The 17,291-nt window shown below is 39.8% G+C and overlaps 2 protein-coding genes, 1 long non-coding RNA gene and 1 pseudogene across 4 annotated transcripts; all 4 read right to left on the bottom strand.

The window, feature by feature from the left end:
* Positions 1 to 165: 165 nt before the first annotated feature.
* Positions 166 to 1,253, bottom strand: LOC145551297 (uncharacterized). The gene is made up of 2 exons (XR_014087104.1): positions 809 to 1,253; positions 166 to 446 (listed from the first exon to the last, which is right to left on the bottom strand). It is a non-coding gene; the product is annotated as an uncharacterized LOC145551297 (long non-coding RNA).
* Positions 1,254 to 7,300: 6,047 nt separating this feature from the next.
* LOC145551269 (uncharacterized) lies at positions 7,301 to 9,951 on the bottom strand. The gene has a single exon (XM_081605768.1). The coding sequence runs from the start codon at positions 9,949 to 9,951 to the stop codon at positions 8,650 to 8,652; it is 1,302 nt and encodes a 433-aa protein (XP_081461894.1). The 3' UTR covers positions 7,301 to 8,649.
* A 21-nt stretch (positions 9,952 to 9,972) lies between these two features.
* On the bottom strand, positions 9,973 to 15,840 carry LOC145551283 (uncharacterized; annotated as a pseudogene). Its single transcript, XR_014087094.1, has 2 exons — positions 15,057 to 15,840; positions 9,973 to 10,121 (listed from the first exon to the last, which is right to left on the bottom strand). The product of XR_014087094.1 is annotated as an uncharacterized LOC145551283 (transcript).
* LOC145551266 (uncharacterized) lies at positions 10,463 to 15,026 on the bottom strand. Its single transcript, XM_081605755.1, has one exon. It carries the CDS (start codon positions 14,829 to 14,831, stop codon positions 13,356 to 13,358), a length of 1,476 nt encoding a protein of 491 aa, XP_081461881.1. The 5' UTR covers positions 14,832 to 15,026; the 3' UTR covers positions 10,463 to 13,355.
* Positions 15,841 to 17,291: the final 1,451 nt, after the last annotated feature.

Genomic DNA, 17,291 nt, shown 5'->3' with positions numbered 1-17,291 from the left:
TTTGTTACTGGAATCCATATTCAATCATCTATCAAAGCTACATTTATAAACAATTGTATTATTTAGTATGTTTTTAATTCATAGTTCAGCATATTTAAATATGCTTAGTGGCTATAACAATAGAATAGGAATGGAATATTCTGATATTGATGAATGATGAGCAGATTACAAAGCACACAGCCGTTCATCATTTATTTAATAAATTATTTAGTAAGATCAATACATATTTATATAACTATACAAACACAAATAATGATTAATACTGAATAATATATATCGGATACATGTATAAATATATATATCTCTGTTTTCCAGCCGACTAGTTCTATCTTCAGAGACTCAGCAGCTGAGATTGAGTCCAAACTCTGATGTGATTCATCCTGCAGTGAATCCGTCTCTCTTTATAGATTCTCCCTCTTCTTCCTCACATCGTGTCTTTAGGAAACCTTCAAAACAAAAACGGAAGATTTGGGATGTATCTTACTAGTGAAAGAATTACATATAAATAATAGTCTTTACCACCTGTGTAAACTTTGCTGGTGAATGTTATAACACATAATATAAGTTTTATAATATGTGTTACATTGTTTCATTTCTAATATAGGCTCTTGTGTCAGATAATCTAAGTCAATGTTAGAGAATAATTAATTATTTTAGATTTACAGAATCTCAGTTATCCTTCATAGCGGCTGAACCCGTATTACACCAAACACTGTAGCTAATATTAGCTGGTATCTCACCGGTGGACATAAATACAGTAAAGTAATATTATAATGACAATATATACACAATAATATGTCCATCTTACTAGTGAAATGTTGTCTGTGGAGCCTCACATCAATAGTCCATCGATCAGAACAACAATATCCCTCAGTGCTGAGGCATCTTCTGCTGTTTGGTTGAGCAAAGTAGGAGGGACGACCTCTCCAAGATGGCCGCCGTATTTCCTGAGCCGGAGCAGCCAATGCGGGGTCTACTCTAATATTACGTCCATGTCCAGTACCGCCTGGTTTCTTATTCTGCTTATCAGAGCAGCTTATTAAACAACTGAAGGCACATAACTGCCACCAAGTGGTGGAAACTTGTATTGTAACTCAGCGCCTGAATTCTGACAGTGACGCTTCTGGTTTCTGTAAACTTCACTCCCCCACGGCCCACTGGTAAAAACCTGAGTTTCTTGCAGACCTCTAGGTGGCGCTGGAGGCCCAAATGTGGGCCACGGCCCTGTGGTTAAGAATAGCTGCTTTAAAGGTTACCAGTCTGGTTCCCACCCTCTGTGCAGCTTCCTGGTTTCCTCCTACAACTCAGTGAAGATCCGGTTTCTCTGCTCTTCCTCCTCCTTCATCTGCCTCAGCTGTCCGCCCTTCTGCACACTCACCGCTCCTCAGCTAAAACCTCCACATGTGGATCAGACATTTACCAAAACGGACACAATGCAGTGTTAGTTAGTTTCTACAGCAACGTTTTTATTCAGATTAGCCAAAATAAATTGTTGTGGTCAACCAAGTGTGATCAAATTTAACTAAACTAAATCTACAATCTAGTCAACATAATTATATGTAAAATGTAAAAATGTTCATTTCACTTGAAATTACTCAAAATGAGTCGTTTTTACCCAGTTGTGGCATAAAGTTATTGTGAAAATACAATATATATACACACAGATGTAACTTTTTATAAACATCTATGTTTCTGATCTTGCCAGTAGGATAAAAATCTACATATAACAAACGTCATATTGCATTCTTCATGAAATATGTTACCATAAATCAAGACCAAAGCTATTCAAAATAAAATGGGCAAATATTACTGAATTAATGAAAATTTAAACTCAACATGAAAGAGAATCAAACCACAATATTTTACTAAAAGAGAAAAGTGAATGGGTCGTAGTCTGACGATCAGGTCTGACGCTCAGGTCTGACGATCAGGTCTGATGATCAGGTCTGATGATCAGGTCTGATGATCAGGTCTGATGATCAGGTCTGATGATCAGGTCTGATGATCAGGTCTGATGATCAGGTCTGACGCTCAGGTCTGACGATCAGGTCTGACGCTCAGGTCTGATGATCAGGTCTGACGATCAGGTCTGACGATCAGGTCTGACCTCTGCATGTCTGTCCCACCTGAGAGAATCAGACATGTTTTCAGATCCGTCCTGCATTCAACCTCACTGACGCTCAGCAAGAGACGGGAATCTTTGACTCACATCCGCCTTTTGGGAGGAAAGCTGAGGAAAGCTGGCCGTTTAAAGAAGGTGCAGATGTTGAGATGTTTGCTGTTTCGTTAACATTTAAGGATGATTGTGTCTTTAACAAGATGGTTTCAGCCTCAGCCTCCCATAAATCTCACATGTTCCACAGATAATAGTGACACATATCAGTGAACCAACTGACTTTACAGCGCAGAAAAAGCAAACATTAAAATGAAGATGTCACCATATGAGTTATTTCATAGCTACTAAATTTAACACAAGCTGGTAATTGAGGAACATTGTGTGTCTATATGACAGAAATTAGAAAAACTATCTGCATGGTGAGCTTTTGTTTTATTCACCAAGTTTAAATCCACATTGACCATCATCTCCCCAGAGAGTCGAGTTGTTCTGTCACAGAACAGAAACCCAGAGATCCGTCTGGGTTTCTGTTCTGTTCGTGTCGCTGTGGGTCACCGACGGTTCCAGTCATTCAGGTGCTGGACGCCTGGTGACGTCACCAGACAGGATGGAGCAGATTATGAGCACAAAGGGCAGAAATATCAAACCTGCTGGACGTAACAGACCCTCAATCATCTCCTTTAGTTTTGTGTCAATTCAAACTCTCACATCTCATCCAAGAGGCTCTTTGTATTTTCAGGAAGTTCATTTTTTCGTTTGAAATGGAAAATGAAAAAACGGAAATAAATTTGTTTCTTCATCTTTCGGTTAGAAAAACAAAATCTGATTTTTGGCTCGTTATCCCAATTTAGCGCAGAAAACGAAAATGGAAAAAACTGACAAGCTCTTAATTTTGATTTTCATAATTTCATTGTTGACAGTCGGTCTGACCCGGAAGTTCTCCGTCCGGCTGACACAGGAACCGGAACTCACACATCATGCAGGCTGCAGGGAGACAAGCTTGTTCGTTTCAGGATATTTACTGTTTCTCTCAGCCGCAAGTCAGTTAAAGTAACAAATAACACCGAACATCTGGAGAAAAACGGTTAGCCGGAGTTTTTAGGTAAGTCTTTTATTTTGAAAGGCCAGCGCACCGGGGAGTGGCTTTCCACCGCAGCCAAACTCGTCTCGTCTCTGGACCAGCAAGATGGCTGCCATTGCTCTGCGCCTCCAGCGGCGACAAACAGTAAGTACACTATTAATGTGTCACAAAAAGTTGTTTTAAGGTGTTTTTAGCAGTGGTGGAGAAAGTACTCAAAAAATGTACTTAAGTAAAAGTACAAATACACAGACAAAAATGTACTTAAGTAAAAGTCAAAGTACCACATTAACATTCTACTTAAGTAAAAGTAAAATAGTACTGGCTTTTAAAAATACTTTAGTATTAAAAGTAAAAATACTTGCTGAATGCATAACCTAATCACTAATATCATTAAGTGAACTGATCGTATTTAATTTTAGTACATCAGAAATGTGCCATTTTAATGAACAGCCACAGATAAAGCATGTTTTTATTGAGTTTACTCTGTAACATAGTTTAGACTTAGATATATGATTCTATGCATCATAATTTCAGGAATGGAAACATCTCGTCTCCTGTCCTAACATAACATGAACTTCACTTTTTTTGCCACACATTTATTTTGAAAGAAATCCAACTGGCAGAGGAGGACATGGAACCAAGGAGCCACGTAGCAGAGTTTTAGTCTGGACCACCGAACCCAAGACCAAATCAAAACCAGCACCCCATGCTACATGACAATAACATTAAGTTTACCTATCAAAACTGCTTCTCAAATTGATCTGAAAGATTCACTTTCCCATAAAAACACCTAGATATTAAATACTTAGAGCTGAAATAAATTATCCAGTGACAATTCAAACTCTTCTTCATTCTGTTTTGATCTCATCTCTGTGCCACAATACACAGAGGTCTCCTGCCATCCCTAAAAAAATAACACCCTGGGCGGTTGCCCATATTGCCAATGTCAGAAATAATAATTGTCTGCACCATTAAACATAGCAATTAACAAGCTCAACTATGAACACTGTCCAAGGCCCAAGAAGCAACAAGTAACCAAGCAGGAGGAGCACCGTGACTGTTCTCATCCTCCCTCCTGCTGCAACGTCTGCCACCATGACAGGAGATGAAAACAAAGAGCAATGAGCATGCTCTGTGTTCTTACGTTGTTGTTTTATTTATTCGCCAATTAAATATAAAGATATTTTTCATGAAATAAAATAGCTACTGCAGTGTATGCAGAGCATCACAAGAACAAAGAACGGCTCTCACTGAGGCTTCAGTCCTTTAGGATTCAGTAAAGATCCGTCCAAAAGAATCGGATCATCCATGAATGTCATATCACTAAATTGCACTTTGGTCACAGCGTTGTCCCATATCTGCGACACCTCAGTCAAAACCTCTACACAATAATTCAGCTCATGAGTGACAACTTGTTTTCATGGCAGATGCAACATGTGTCTCTGTACAGCTAGCTTTGCTAGCACAGATCTTACCTTTCTTTAAGCTTTCCTTCCAAGTGACGCTAAAAGTTGGACAAAGTCCCACCGTGATTTTACATGTCGCCATATCTATGATTTATGCAGCTATTATATAACTGACATTAGACAGACATCTTCTCCCGCTCAGAGGAAACCACTGCGCATGTCTGGAGCTCCGCAGCGAGTAAAGGTGGAGCCGATGGGTGACAACAGACACTAAGTCACGTTATTGCTGGGATTTTACGGCGCCACCTTAAATCCCTGAACTTCACATTTTAACGGAAGAAAAGAGCAACGAGACTTGGATGTAACGAGTAACGAGACAGTTTGTAGAAATGTAGTGAAGTAGAAAGTACAGATACTTACTGTAAAATGTAGTGGAGTAAAAGTAGAAAGTATACATTATTAAATCTAAAGTACAGATACACGAAAATTGTACTTAAGTACAGTAACGACGTACTTGTACTTCGTTACTTCCCACCACTGGTTTTTAGGCTACAAAGTAGCTCTTATAGCTTCATTTACGCTCTTAGTTATGTGCAGTTTGAAATAAACTCCGGAGTTTTCAGAGCAGCGTAGCTCCGCTAACGGGGCCAGGCGGTTCCAGGCGGTTCCAGGGGGTTCCAGGCGGCTCCAGGGGGTTCCAGGCGGTTCCAGGGGGTTCCAGGCGGCTCCAGGCAGTTCCAAGCGGCTCCAGGCAGTTCCAAGCGGCTCCAGGCGGTTCCAGGCAGCTCCAGGGGGTTCCAGGCGGCTCCAGGCAGTTCCAGGGGGTTCCAGGCGGCTCCAGGCAGTTCCAAGCGGCTCCAGGCAGTTCCAGGGGGTTCCAGGCGGCTCCAGGGGGTTCCAGGCGGCTCCAGGCAGTTCCAAGCGGCTCCAGGCAGTTCCAAGCGGCTCCAGGCAGCTCCAGGGGGTTCCAGGCGGCTCCAGGCAGTTCCAGGGGGTTCCAGGCGGCTCCAGGCAGTTCCAGGGGGTTCCAGGCGGCTCCAGGCAGTTCCAGGGGGTTCCAGGCGGCTCCAGGCAGTTCCAAGCGGCTCCAGGCGGTTCCAGGCAGCTCCAGGGGGTTCCAGGCGGCTCCAGGCAGTTCCAGGGGGTTCCAGGCGGCTCCAGGGGGTTCCAGGCGGCTCCAGGCAGTTCCAGGCAGCTCCAGGGGGTTCCAGGCAGCTCCAGGGGGTTCCAGGCGGTTCCAGGCTCAGCGGGCAGGTGGAGTGTGTTCACCCCGTCTGGGTAAGTCACCTTGTCTATTCTGCTGCTTGGTATCTGATCGTAGCTTCTCAAAGTGTGACATGAAGTTTAATGTGTTTGCATATATACTGTTTGATACGTGTGTTAAAATATAATATTTCTCTCTGGAGAGTTTGATATTTCTGAAGATGTTAGTATCTTCTAAACATTATCATCCGATACCAGTTACTAATATTCCCTTCCTCTGATCTTTTTGTAGTTTGTAAATTCATATTATTTGTGTGTGTGAAATATATTCTTACCTTCGATTGGCTTCTTATGTGCAGTGTGAACTTCTTTAATATTTTTATTGTTTCATACAGGAGGCGACGCCTCAGCTCCAGGTCTGGATGCAGAATCTCCCCCTGATCCTCTTCCTCCTCCTGACATCGTCTTCCTCACTGTCTCATCTTTTATATACATAAATTATAGGAATATTATTTCATGATTCCCCAAACATTGGCTGAATATCTGCTTGTATGTTATTGTAATAAATTTCTATGAAAATGTTTTGTCTGTTTATTTTGTAAGATTTGAGTTTAAAGCTCTGATTACATAAAGGTTGATACACATTAAATATGAAATAATTCTTTTGTTTCTTGCTTATAAATCCAGAGATAAAGAATAAACTCAAAAGTTGTTCATTATGTTTAGTCAGTTGAGTCCAATAAGTTATAATAAATAATCTCATGAAGGGACAAAAGTTTTCATGTCTAACTGGACAGTCAGACTTATGAAAATGTGAAAACATATTGTGAGGTTTTAAAGAGAATAAGGGCCTAAAACATTATTCTAACACCAACTGATAGTTTTCTAGATTAAAGTCAGAATGATGATTTGTTTTCTTTCCCAAATCCTCCAACATTTCCTACCTGGTAGAAATAGATACATTTTTATATTTGGGTAACATTTTCTGCCTGCTTGTTCATAACATACCAGATTATAATTGATGCTAATGCTACTCAGAAAGGAGAAACTGAAGGTCTGAATGACGGGCAGAATGTTCTAGTCGCGGTTCGAGTCTTTTTAAACCAGAGCAGATTAAAGGCTGGTAAAAACTGGGCGGACTGGCCCTTTAGCCATTTACTGAATCAGAAGCTGCATTTATCAGCCATTAGCTTCATTTAGGAAACAAAGTCGGAGTTAAAGGCTTTCTGTGTGAAGGTATCATGATCAAATTAATTACATGCCGATTTGGACGAGTTTACAAAAACAAACTGAACTTCCTGGTTAGAAATGAAATCATGAGAACCGAAACTGAGCGCTGCTTATCCGTTGTTTCCATTTTCCTTTGTGAATGAAAAGGGAAATGGGATAAAGAGCCGAGCTGAGCCGTTATCCGATTTCTGATTATGGTTTAATAAACGAAAAAACTAGAATATTTTTGTTTTTTCATTTCAAATGAATATACGAACAGACGTGTCATTTTGTTGTCTCATTGTCATTAAAAAGGTCTACAAACACATTGGCACAAGCCAAATACAAGTGAATAATGATTATTAAGTGTGCAAAAGTCATAATTAGGAAATGTGATCATTTTCATAGCGATTCCATTCTTGGGAGCGAAACATTCAGGGTATGAATTTAAAACGTAGAAGCTGCTGGTCACATAAAGTGTTATGTAGATTCTCTGTCCTGGTAAATTAACATAGAGGAGCTTTTCCTTCCCGGAGACATTCCTGTCACTGTGGAACCAGAGGGCTTCAAGAAACAAGGAAGGCAGAACATTCTTACAACATAACCAGCACTTAACGAGTCTGTTCATCTCCACACTTTGGACCCATCTGTCAGTAAATGTCAGCAGAAGGGAACAGAATTGGCTTACGGTTGGATCATGTTTAATAGTTTATAATGTAAATGATTATATAAATAGTACTTAAAATAATTGTACATAGTTAAACATAATGAAAAATGGAAACAAGTTGTTTCTTGTTGATGTTCTGAAAGTTAATTGATAAAACATTGACAAGTATGAAAGGGGCAGGATATTATAAGATGTATCTTCTACCTGCTCCTTTTCAAACAGAAAATATAAAATTGCATGTCACATGGGCAAAATAATTTGTTTTACATTTTATTTCTTAAGTTTGTCTCATTCTATTTTGTTTTCTTTTTTTTTTGACTGTTTTTAATGTCTGTTCGAAATAAATAAATAAATGAAATGAATTCACACGATTTCAACTGAAGGCATCTCCAGGAACCACTTCAGGACAGCATTGAGCAAATAGGTGGGAAGGTCAGGCTTTCCAGGGCTTTGGGGATCCCATCCATCTCTGGCTGACCTGTCCACCAAATCAGCTACTTTTTCCTCCAGTGTGGGGCACAGTGTCGCTAGCTTGCCCACCAATGTAGAGAGGCGGCTATCTACACCTGTTAGGCGGCTTTTGGTGGTTTCTAGATACTCTGAGGCGTCTCAGAGTATCGGATGGTTAACATCTCAGATTTTCAGCGATCTGCTCCGTCACCATGGTTTGTGTTTTGGCTGAAAATTGGGCAACCACTTCTTCCACTGGCGTAGTTCTGGCTTCTGCTACTGCTAGCTTAACTAGTTAGCAGTTTCTTCATTGTCATCAGAGCGGACATTCATTTGTTTTTGAGCCTGTTTGACAGATTGGTTCAGTGACGATGTCACCATCACTTTCTACTTGGTAAACATATCAACCAAAAGATCACATATGTGGAAAAACAAAGGTACATCAGGGAAAAGTGTGGAGATACGGTTAACAAGCTACATTCCTCGGTCACATGACCTTGCGTGACTTGAAAGGCTTCTATTTTGTGTGAATTATAACATGGTTAGTCAAACTTTTTTTATGACTGAAGCCTTTGCCACAGGTTCCACATGAGAAAGGCTTTTCACCGGTATGATTCCTTACGTGGTTAGTCAAATTACGTTTCGCATTGAAACCCTTTCCACAAATTATACATGAAAAAGGTTTTTCACCTGTGTGAGTTCTCATGTGGCTTGTCAAACTTCCTCTTTGATTGAAACATTTTCCACACGTCATACATGGGAACGGTTTCTCACCTGTGTGAGTTCTCATGTGCCTATTCAAATGACCTTTTTGACTGAAACTTTTCCCACAAGTTATACAAGAAAAAGGCTTCTCACCTGTATGATTTGTCATGTGGTTAGTCAAATTACGCTTTGTATTGAAACCCTTTCCACAAGTTAAACATGAAAAAGGCTTCTCACTTGTGTGAATTCTCATGTGGCTATTCAAATCATTTTTGTGCCTGAAACATTTCCCACAAGTTTTACACGAGAAAGGCTTCTCACCTGTGTGAGTTCTCATATGGCAATTCAAAATATGTTTTTGATTGAAACATTTTCCACAGGTCAGACATGAGAAAGGCTTCTCACCTGTATGAGTTCTCATGTGGCTAATCAAATTACCTTTTTGATTAAAAGACTTTCCACAGATTATACATGAGAATGGCTTCTCACCTGTGTGAGTTCTCATGTGAACTGTTAATCCACAATTGAATTTGAAACTTTTATGACACACTTTGCACTGTTTCAATTTTTTATCCTTCTGAATTTTCTTGCCCTTCATTCTTTGCTCTTTGTTCCCACATCTGGTTTTCTGTTGCCGTTTATCTCTGTGGGATCCTGAGGCTTCGTTAGTCTCTATTCCCTGATGATGATCTGCTTCAGGGATGTTCTGGAAGATGATTTGGGTTCCATTGAGCTCCGGTCGTTGGTGGTCTGTTTCATCATCAGAAAGCTTTAGGATTAAGATATCAATCTCCTCCTTCTGTACTTCCTGGTTTTCATCCTGACTTGCCATCTGCTCAAGTCCTGATCCATCCTCCTGTTCCTTTATTTCTTTAAGTTCTAGTTCTACTGGTTCCTCTTTGATTTGGTGAGATACAGAATTGGTTCCCATTAAGGTATCAGTCTCTTGGTCCAGTACATCCTGGTTTTCATCCAGACTGATGTCTTCAACCTCAATCTTTACAATCTGCAGAGATCCTAATTGACAACCATCTTCCTTCATTTGTTGCAGTTCTAGCTCCTCTGGCTCTTTGATTTCAAGAGATGCAGAATCTTTTCCTATTGTGTCATCCATCTGGTCAGGTCTGGTCCCGACTCATGATCTTCTTCTTGTATAAGTTCTGGTTCCTCTGCTCTCCCTTTGGTTTTCAGAGATTCCCTCTGGTTCAGAAAAGAGGCGTCTTGTTGGTTGAGGATAAAATGATGAGCTAGAACATCTTGCTTGATAACAGACATGTGTCAAATCTGAAAAAATGAAAACAGAAAATTGAATATTAAAATTTTAACTTATTACCTGCAGCAGTTGGTTCTCTGTTCATCTTTTATTGACCAAAAAAAAAAAAGGAGCATCACAGCTGAAAACATTTCCAAGATACAACTGATTGCAGGAGCTCACTGATGATGAAGCCTCAACTTTTCTACAGGTGCCGTCGTTAGAGCCAAAGTGAACAACCAGGAACCGATGAAGAAGGCGACTTGGAAAGATGATGAGAGCTGTTATTTTTCAGATACATAATTGTATTTGTTATTCATAGTGATTGTTTTGGTAGTTTGATTTAAATTTTCCCAGCAAATAATCGAGAAGGTTGAAGGTCATGCAAACGCTCATATGCAGAATCATAAGATTCATTCTGTCGACTGATGGAGCCCTGGTCTAAGTTTGACTCAGTTTAGTATTGAGCTGATAGACAGGCTGGTCTATTGATGAACATTAATATAATTAAGTCCAGCATTAATCCTCACAACAGACTTTATTCATTTTTAAGAGTTTTTTTGGCTCTAAATTGAGGACTTAGGCCTCCATACATGGAGAGGCATGTTCATTCATTTGAATAGTTGTCACTGGTAAAGTACAGAGAAATGGTCCTTTTTATTATTCTTTTTATTTCACATCATTGATTTTACATCATTTCAATACAATCTGTGAAAAAAACAGACAAAGCAAAACTGTTATGGCAATTTATTACAAACATCCCATAAAAAGCCATTAATCTTTATGGAGTTATTTTTCCTGAACATCACTTCTGATAGAAACTGACAAACTGCTACAAGGAACAATAGAAAGCAACAAACTTTGATATTCCCATTTTCTCATTACTCACTTAAGCTTCCCACTCCCACAAAAATAAAAACTAAGGTTAAGAATAAAAACCCACCTGAGAATAAAGACTAGAAGACAACAGAGTTCAATATATTTAAAATCCTTTCACAAAATGTGAAATGCAAAGAAAATCATTTGACAGTAAGAGTTTCAACTTTGATCTGCCTTGTAGATAAACATCCAACTAGGCCTGTCACGATAACAAATTTTGCTGGACGATTAATTGTCTAAATAATTATTGCGATAAACGATAATATTGTTTCAAGACCGTTTGACACTGATTTAATGGACATGACTAATAATGCATGTGATTTCTTGCCGTAGATACACTTTATTTTCAGTGAACGTAACACTGGAACTAATAAACTAAATAAACAAAACAACCAAAAAGAAAATAAAATGGATTCTCAGTCTCCATTAACAAAAAACGTATTTGAATAAAAACTAAACAACATGAAGCCAAAGTGGAAATAAATACTGCATTCAAACAAAAGAGTGCAGATTATGAAGTCTGTACTATCCTTCAGTAATCACTAGATTTAAATAGAGGAGACGGGAACAAGACGTGGGCTGCACAGTGGTGCAGTTGGTAGAGCTGTTGCCTTGCAGCAAGAAGGTTCTGGGTTCGATTCCCGGTCTTTCTGCATGGAGTCTCCATGTTCTCCCTGTGCATGGTGGGTTTTCTCCAGGTACTCTGGTTTCCTCCCACAGTCCAAAAACATGACTGTCAGGTTAATTGGCCTCTCTAAATTGCCCCTAGGTGTGAGTGTGTGTGTGCATGGTTGTGTGTCCTGTGTGTCTCTGTGTTGCTCTGCGACAGACTGGCGACCCGTCCAGGGTGACCCCGCCTCTCGCCCGGCACGCCAGCTGGAGATGGGCACCAGCAACCCTCCTGACCCCATTAAGGGACAAGGGTGTAAAGAAAATGGATGGATGGGAACAAGACGTGATTTCGTAACCGATCATCCTGCGGTGTGTGGTGTGTTACGGTGGATCATCATGGCCGCTCCGATCTAAATCAGGGGTTTTCCCCGACTGGGATCTTAACGCTGAATGTGACAGGTAGCCAATCAGAAAGCCGGATTCTCCTCCTGCTTTCTGAGGAGAAATAACGGAGGGGAATCCCAAACAGCTGACACGGCGCAACATGAAGTCCAGAGGACATCGGAGATGATTTGTGGAAACAACATTAATGTTAATTCAACATTTCGTGCAAAGAATATAGAAATGACAAGGAGAGGAGTTGGAGCCAAATTGCTACAGTAGTTGATGAACCCGGTAAGTTTTCAGCTGTTCTTCGTTAACGTGACATAAATAGATTATAATGATTTTCATTCAGTCAAGACTTTACGCTAACTCTAGCCACACGCATCACAGGTAGATTCTAGTAAAGCATCGATTAATGCCTGATATTAAGATTAGTTAACTGGACTTGAAGACATTATTTTGGGCTACAAGTCCAAAATAATGGCTGTGTGGCTGGACCACACAGCACGATCGAACCGTTATACCTGGGATTTCTTTGGCTAATGTGTCTCTCAGGTTTTGAAAACGGGCCGACAGCTCGTGTCGTGTGCGCTGGACATTAGACTAAGGAAATGAGGAAGGGAGGGTCAGTGGAGAGACCGGAGCCTTTTTTCATTCAGTGTCATCAACAGAGAGAAAAAAGGCCGAAGAGACGATAAAGCCGATAATTAAAATGAGGTCGATAGGTTTAATTTATCGTGCGATTAATTGATTTATCGTTTATCGCGACAGGCCTACACCCAACTGTTGAGTTCAGATTCCACCTACTTCAGGGGTAGCACTATTATGTCTTATTCTATTTGCAGATTGAACTGAATATTTAGACCAAAACTGAAACCAAATGTTTCCTCATTCCCATCTCAGACTCATTTAAAGGAACATCTTCTGATGCCGCTTTTGTAGCCAGTCGCCTGCTTGGTGCATTTATGTTACATCTTCAGTTGTTTTTTCACTCTCAATAGACCCACTTTCTTACGTCAGAGTTTGTATTGTGAGGTCAAAGCGTCATTACTATCATGTATAATTATTAACACGTATCTATGCCGGGGGTCTCAAGCTAAATTTGCCAGTTAAAGGAACCAGAACAAGTACATGCCAGGTCTAAACAATGTGAGAGCGCCAGAAAGTCTGAAAATCTGAGCACAGATCTCAAAAGTTATAATATTTATCTGCAAAAGTAGGTTTAATTATTCAAAGATTCGCACAAATGTAAGAGAATTTAAATGTCTTTGAATTCAGCAGCAAGATTAATAACAATAAATCCTTCTGACTTGTATGGGTAATTTTGAAAACAGTTTCTAATTACATTTTTACAAGTTTCAGTAGGTAAAATACAACTACAGAGAACTTTATTACAAGTATGAAATGGGAAAGGATTCTATTTTGTGAGTTGTAAGATGCTTAATCAAACTATGTTTACGACTGTAACCTTTTCCACAAGTTCCGCATACGAAAGGTTTCTCACCTGTGTGAGATCTCATGTGGCACGTCAAACTACATTTTTGAAGGAAACTTTTCCCACAGGTCATACATGAGAACGGCTTCTCACCTGTGTGAATTCTCATGTGGCTAGTCATACCACGTTTTTGAAGGAAGTTTTTCCCACAGGTCATACATGAGAAAGGCTTCTCACCTGTGTGAGTTCTCGTGTGGCTAGTCAAACTACGTTTTTGAATGAAACTTTTCCCACAGGTTAGACATGAGAAGGGCTTCTCACCTGTGTGAGCTAGCATGTGGGTATTCAGAAATCGTTTTTGATTAAAACCTTTTCCACAGGTCTTACATGAGAAAGGTTTCTCACCTGTATGAATCCTCATGTGGTAAGTGAAACTATATTTTTTATAGAAACCCTTTCCACAGATTATACATGAGAAAGGCTTTTCCCCTGTGTGAGTTCTTACGTGTCTAGTCAAGCTACGTTTTTGAATAAAACATTTTCCACAAGTTAAACATGAGAAAGGTTTCTCATCTGTGTGGGTTATCATGTGGCTAGTAAAAGTAGATTTTTTATTGAAACTCTTTCCACAAGTTCCACATGTGAAAGACTTCTCACCTGTGTGATATCTCATGTGGCTTGTCAAACTACGTTTTTGAATGAAACTTTTTCCACAAGTTAAACATGAGAAAGGCTTTTCACCTGTGTGATATCTCATGTGGCTATTCAAACTATGTTTTTGCATAAAACCTTTTCCACAAGTTAGACATGAGAAAGGTTTCTCACTTGTGTGTGTTGTTATGTGGGTACTCAAAAATCTTTTTTGATTAAAACCTTTACCACAGGTTAAACATGAAAAAGGCTTCTCACCTGTATGAATCCTCATGTGGCAGGTAAAATTAGATTTTTTATTGAAACCCTTTCCACAGATTATACATGAGAAGAGCTTCTCACTTCTGTGACTTATCATGTGACTATTTAAACTACGTTTTTGGATGAAACTTTTTCCACAGGTTGTACATGAGAAAGGCTTCTCACCTGTGTGAGTCCTCATGTGAACACTCAAATTACGTTTCTGAACCAAACCTTTTCCACAGATTGAACAAGAGAAAGGCTTCTTCTCACCTGTGTGAGTCATCATGTGGCGATTCAAATCAGGTTTATGACGGAAACACTTTCCACAAGTGACACATGAAAAAGGCTTCTCACCTGTGTGAGTTCTCGTGTGAATAGTCAAACTAAACTTCTGAATGAAACATTTTCCACAAGTTACACATGAGAAAGGCTTCTCACCTGTGTGACTACTCATGTGGCTATTCAAATTATGTTTGTGATTGAAACCTTTTCCACAGGTTGGACATGAGAAAGGTTTCTCACCTGTGTGAGTTCTCATGTGGCATTTCAAACTAATTTTTTGATTAAACCTTTTCCACAGGTTTTACATGCAAAAGGCTTTTCACTAGTGTGGATTCTTATGTGGCTATTTAAATTATGTTTGTGATTGAAACATTTCCCACAGATTAGACATAAGAAAGGCTTCTCACCCGTGTGAATTCTCATGTGAACTCTTAATCACTATTACATTTAAAACATTTCCCACACACTTTACATTGTTTACCATTCTGAATTTTCCTGCCCTTCATCCCTTTCTCTGCATCATCACTTTTCTGAGCCATTTTCTGTTGCCCATCATCTTTACTGGATCCTGAGGCTTCATGAGTCTGTATTTCCTGAAGCTCTACTTTAGAGAAGTTCTGTAAGAGGATTTGGTTTCCATTTACATCTGGTGGTTGTTGTTGGTCTGTATCATTATCAGAAGAGTCTAGGACTAAATTATCAGTCTCCTGCTTTAGTATATCCTGGTTTTCATCCTGACTGATGCTTCCAGCCTCTTTCTCTGCCATCTGCTGAGGTCCTGATCCATGCTCCTCTTCCTTCACTTGTTTAGATTTGAGTTCTACTGGTTCCTGTTTGAGTTCAACAGGTGCATAATCTCCTCCCATTAAGGGATCCCTCTCCTGCTTCAGTACATCCTGGTTTTCATCCTGACTGATGTCTTCAACCTCAATTTTTACCATGTGCTGAAATTCTGATTGATCATAATCTTCTTTAACTTGTTGCGGTTCTAGTTCCTCTGGTTCTTCTTTTATTTCCAGAGATCCAGAATCTGTCCCCAATACGATATTCATCTCTTTAGTTCGATGGCGTCTTCATTCAGCAAAGGTTCGGATCCATACTCTCCTTTTACGTGTCCAAGTTCTGGTTCATTGTCTCTCCCTTTGGTTTTTAAAGATTGTTTCCTTCTTTTCCAGAACAGAGATCTCTTGTTGGTAGAAGACAAAACAATGAGCAACATCTAGCTTAATAACAAAAATAATGATGTGGGAAATCTGAAAAAAAGAACAGAAAATGTAATATTAATTTTAGCTTATTTTCTGTGTTCATCTTCCATTGACCAGTTGCTACACCAGAAGCTTGACAGCTGCAGATCAACATGTTGCATATGTAACAGACAGGTGGCGCTCACTGTTCAACTGAGTTTTTTTGTGCAAAAATTAAGGCAGACTGAGGTTTCTCTACAGTCTTTAGACAGGGCACACTATAAAGGCAACTACTGATACTCAGGTTTTCTCAATACCATGTTTTCCCAGAACAAATACTTTGGTTTATGTACTTTTTTTTCTCTCTTGCTCTCTGTGAAGGCGGACACTTTTTCCCTCTGCTCCCTCCTGCCCATTCCTCCCCTGCTTGCTCTGTTTCTGTCCCGTCTTTTTCTCTTTTTCTATATTTTTGGAGCCTTTCTTTGCACATCATCCAAATCTACAAATTATGGATTTGGTCAACTGATCTCTCAATGCAATTGATCAAACTTTCGACAAGAAGTCTGGGCACAGAGAGCCTCTTGTCCTGCTGGATTCATCCTGGATTTATTCATGATGACAGGATTTTGGAGCTTCTGGATTCCTGGATTATCGACACATTTGTGACGGACTTGGCCGAACTAGAGAACACTCAGAGTGTTGGTGGACAGAGACCAGGACTCTAAAACTCACTAACGGGGTGGAATCGATCTTGGAGAAGTTGCTGGTTTCGGCTCAGTGGAACGATCAAACTAATTTGGATGATTGGGAACTGAGATGCATCGGAGAGACTTTAGGGAAGATTGAAATTTATAATCTTCCCGACCTCAGACATTCTGTTTCTGAATTGGCTTCCCCCGTGTGGCCTTGGAAGGGCTGCATATCTCTAATCTCCTTGAAGATATGTAAACACAACGCTCTTCCCTCCTCACCCCCTCCTGTTTCCATGGAGTTGTGTAGCTGAGCGCTCCCAAGGACATCATTCCTGGATAACAACACCTCTATCGGACTTTGGGTTAGGCTGAGCAACATGGCTTCATGGCCCTTTGACCTCACCGCCTTCACCAATGTCTTAGTTTTGCCCTTTGTTTTGTCTGAATGTTGCCACCTGCCCTAATGTGTCCTTTCCTCTTTTTTGTTACTCACTATGAAGTACTCCCTATTTAACCCAGAAAAGGATTATGTTAGTTTATTAGTAATATCAGAAATTGTGGAGTACGCACTATTTAGATCAACATTATACAGCCCAGAAATGGAATCAGAATTAGAATAACTACAAACCTGAATCCAGAAATACTTAACAGGAACAGTCACTGCTTAGTTTATATTACTTTTAACCCAGAAAATATTTAGAACAAACTTGGAATTGTGGAGTACTCACTTTAACCCAGAAAAGGAATTAGATCAGTTTTAGCTTATTTTATCAGAAACTGTAGAGTTTCACTATTTAGAAATTGAATTAGATACTTAGCAACCCTGAACAGCATCACTTA

This window comes from Poecilia reticulata, chromosome 4, assembly GCF_904066995.2.
Source record: "Poecilia reticulata chromosome 4, P_reticulata-male-v2, whole genome shotgun sequence".
In the NCBI taxonomy this organism is placed as follows: domain Eukaryota; kingdom Metazoa; phylum Chordata; class Actinopteri; order Cyprinodontiformes; family Poeciliidae; genus Poecilia; species Poecilia reticulata.
Note: the sequence above shows the minus strand (reverse complement) of the source record. Positions and strands in the feature narration are given on the sequence as shown.

Excerpts from the sequence above, each read along its gene's own strand:
- LOC145551269 (XM_081605768.1), bottom strand. The coding sequence starts at position 9,951 with ATGGATGACACAATAGGAAAAGATTCTGCATCTCTTGAAATCAAAGAG.
- LOC145551266 (XM_081605755.1), bottom strand. The coding sequence starts at position 14,831 with ATGAGAACTCACACAGGTGAGAAACCTTTCTCATGTCCAACCTGTGGA.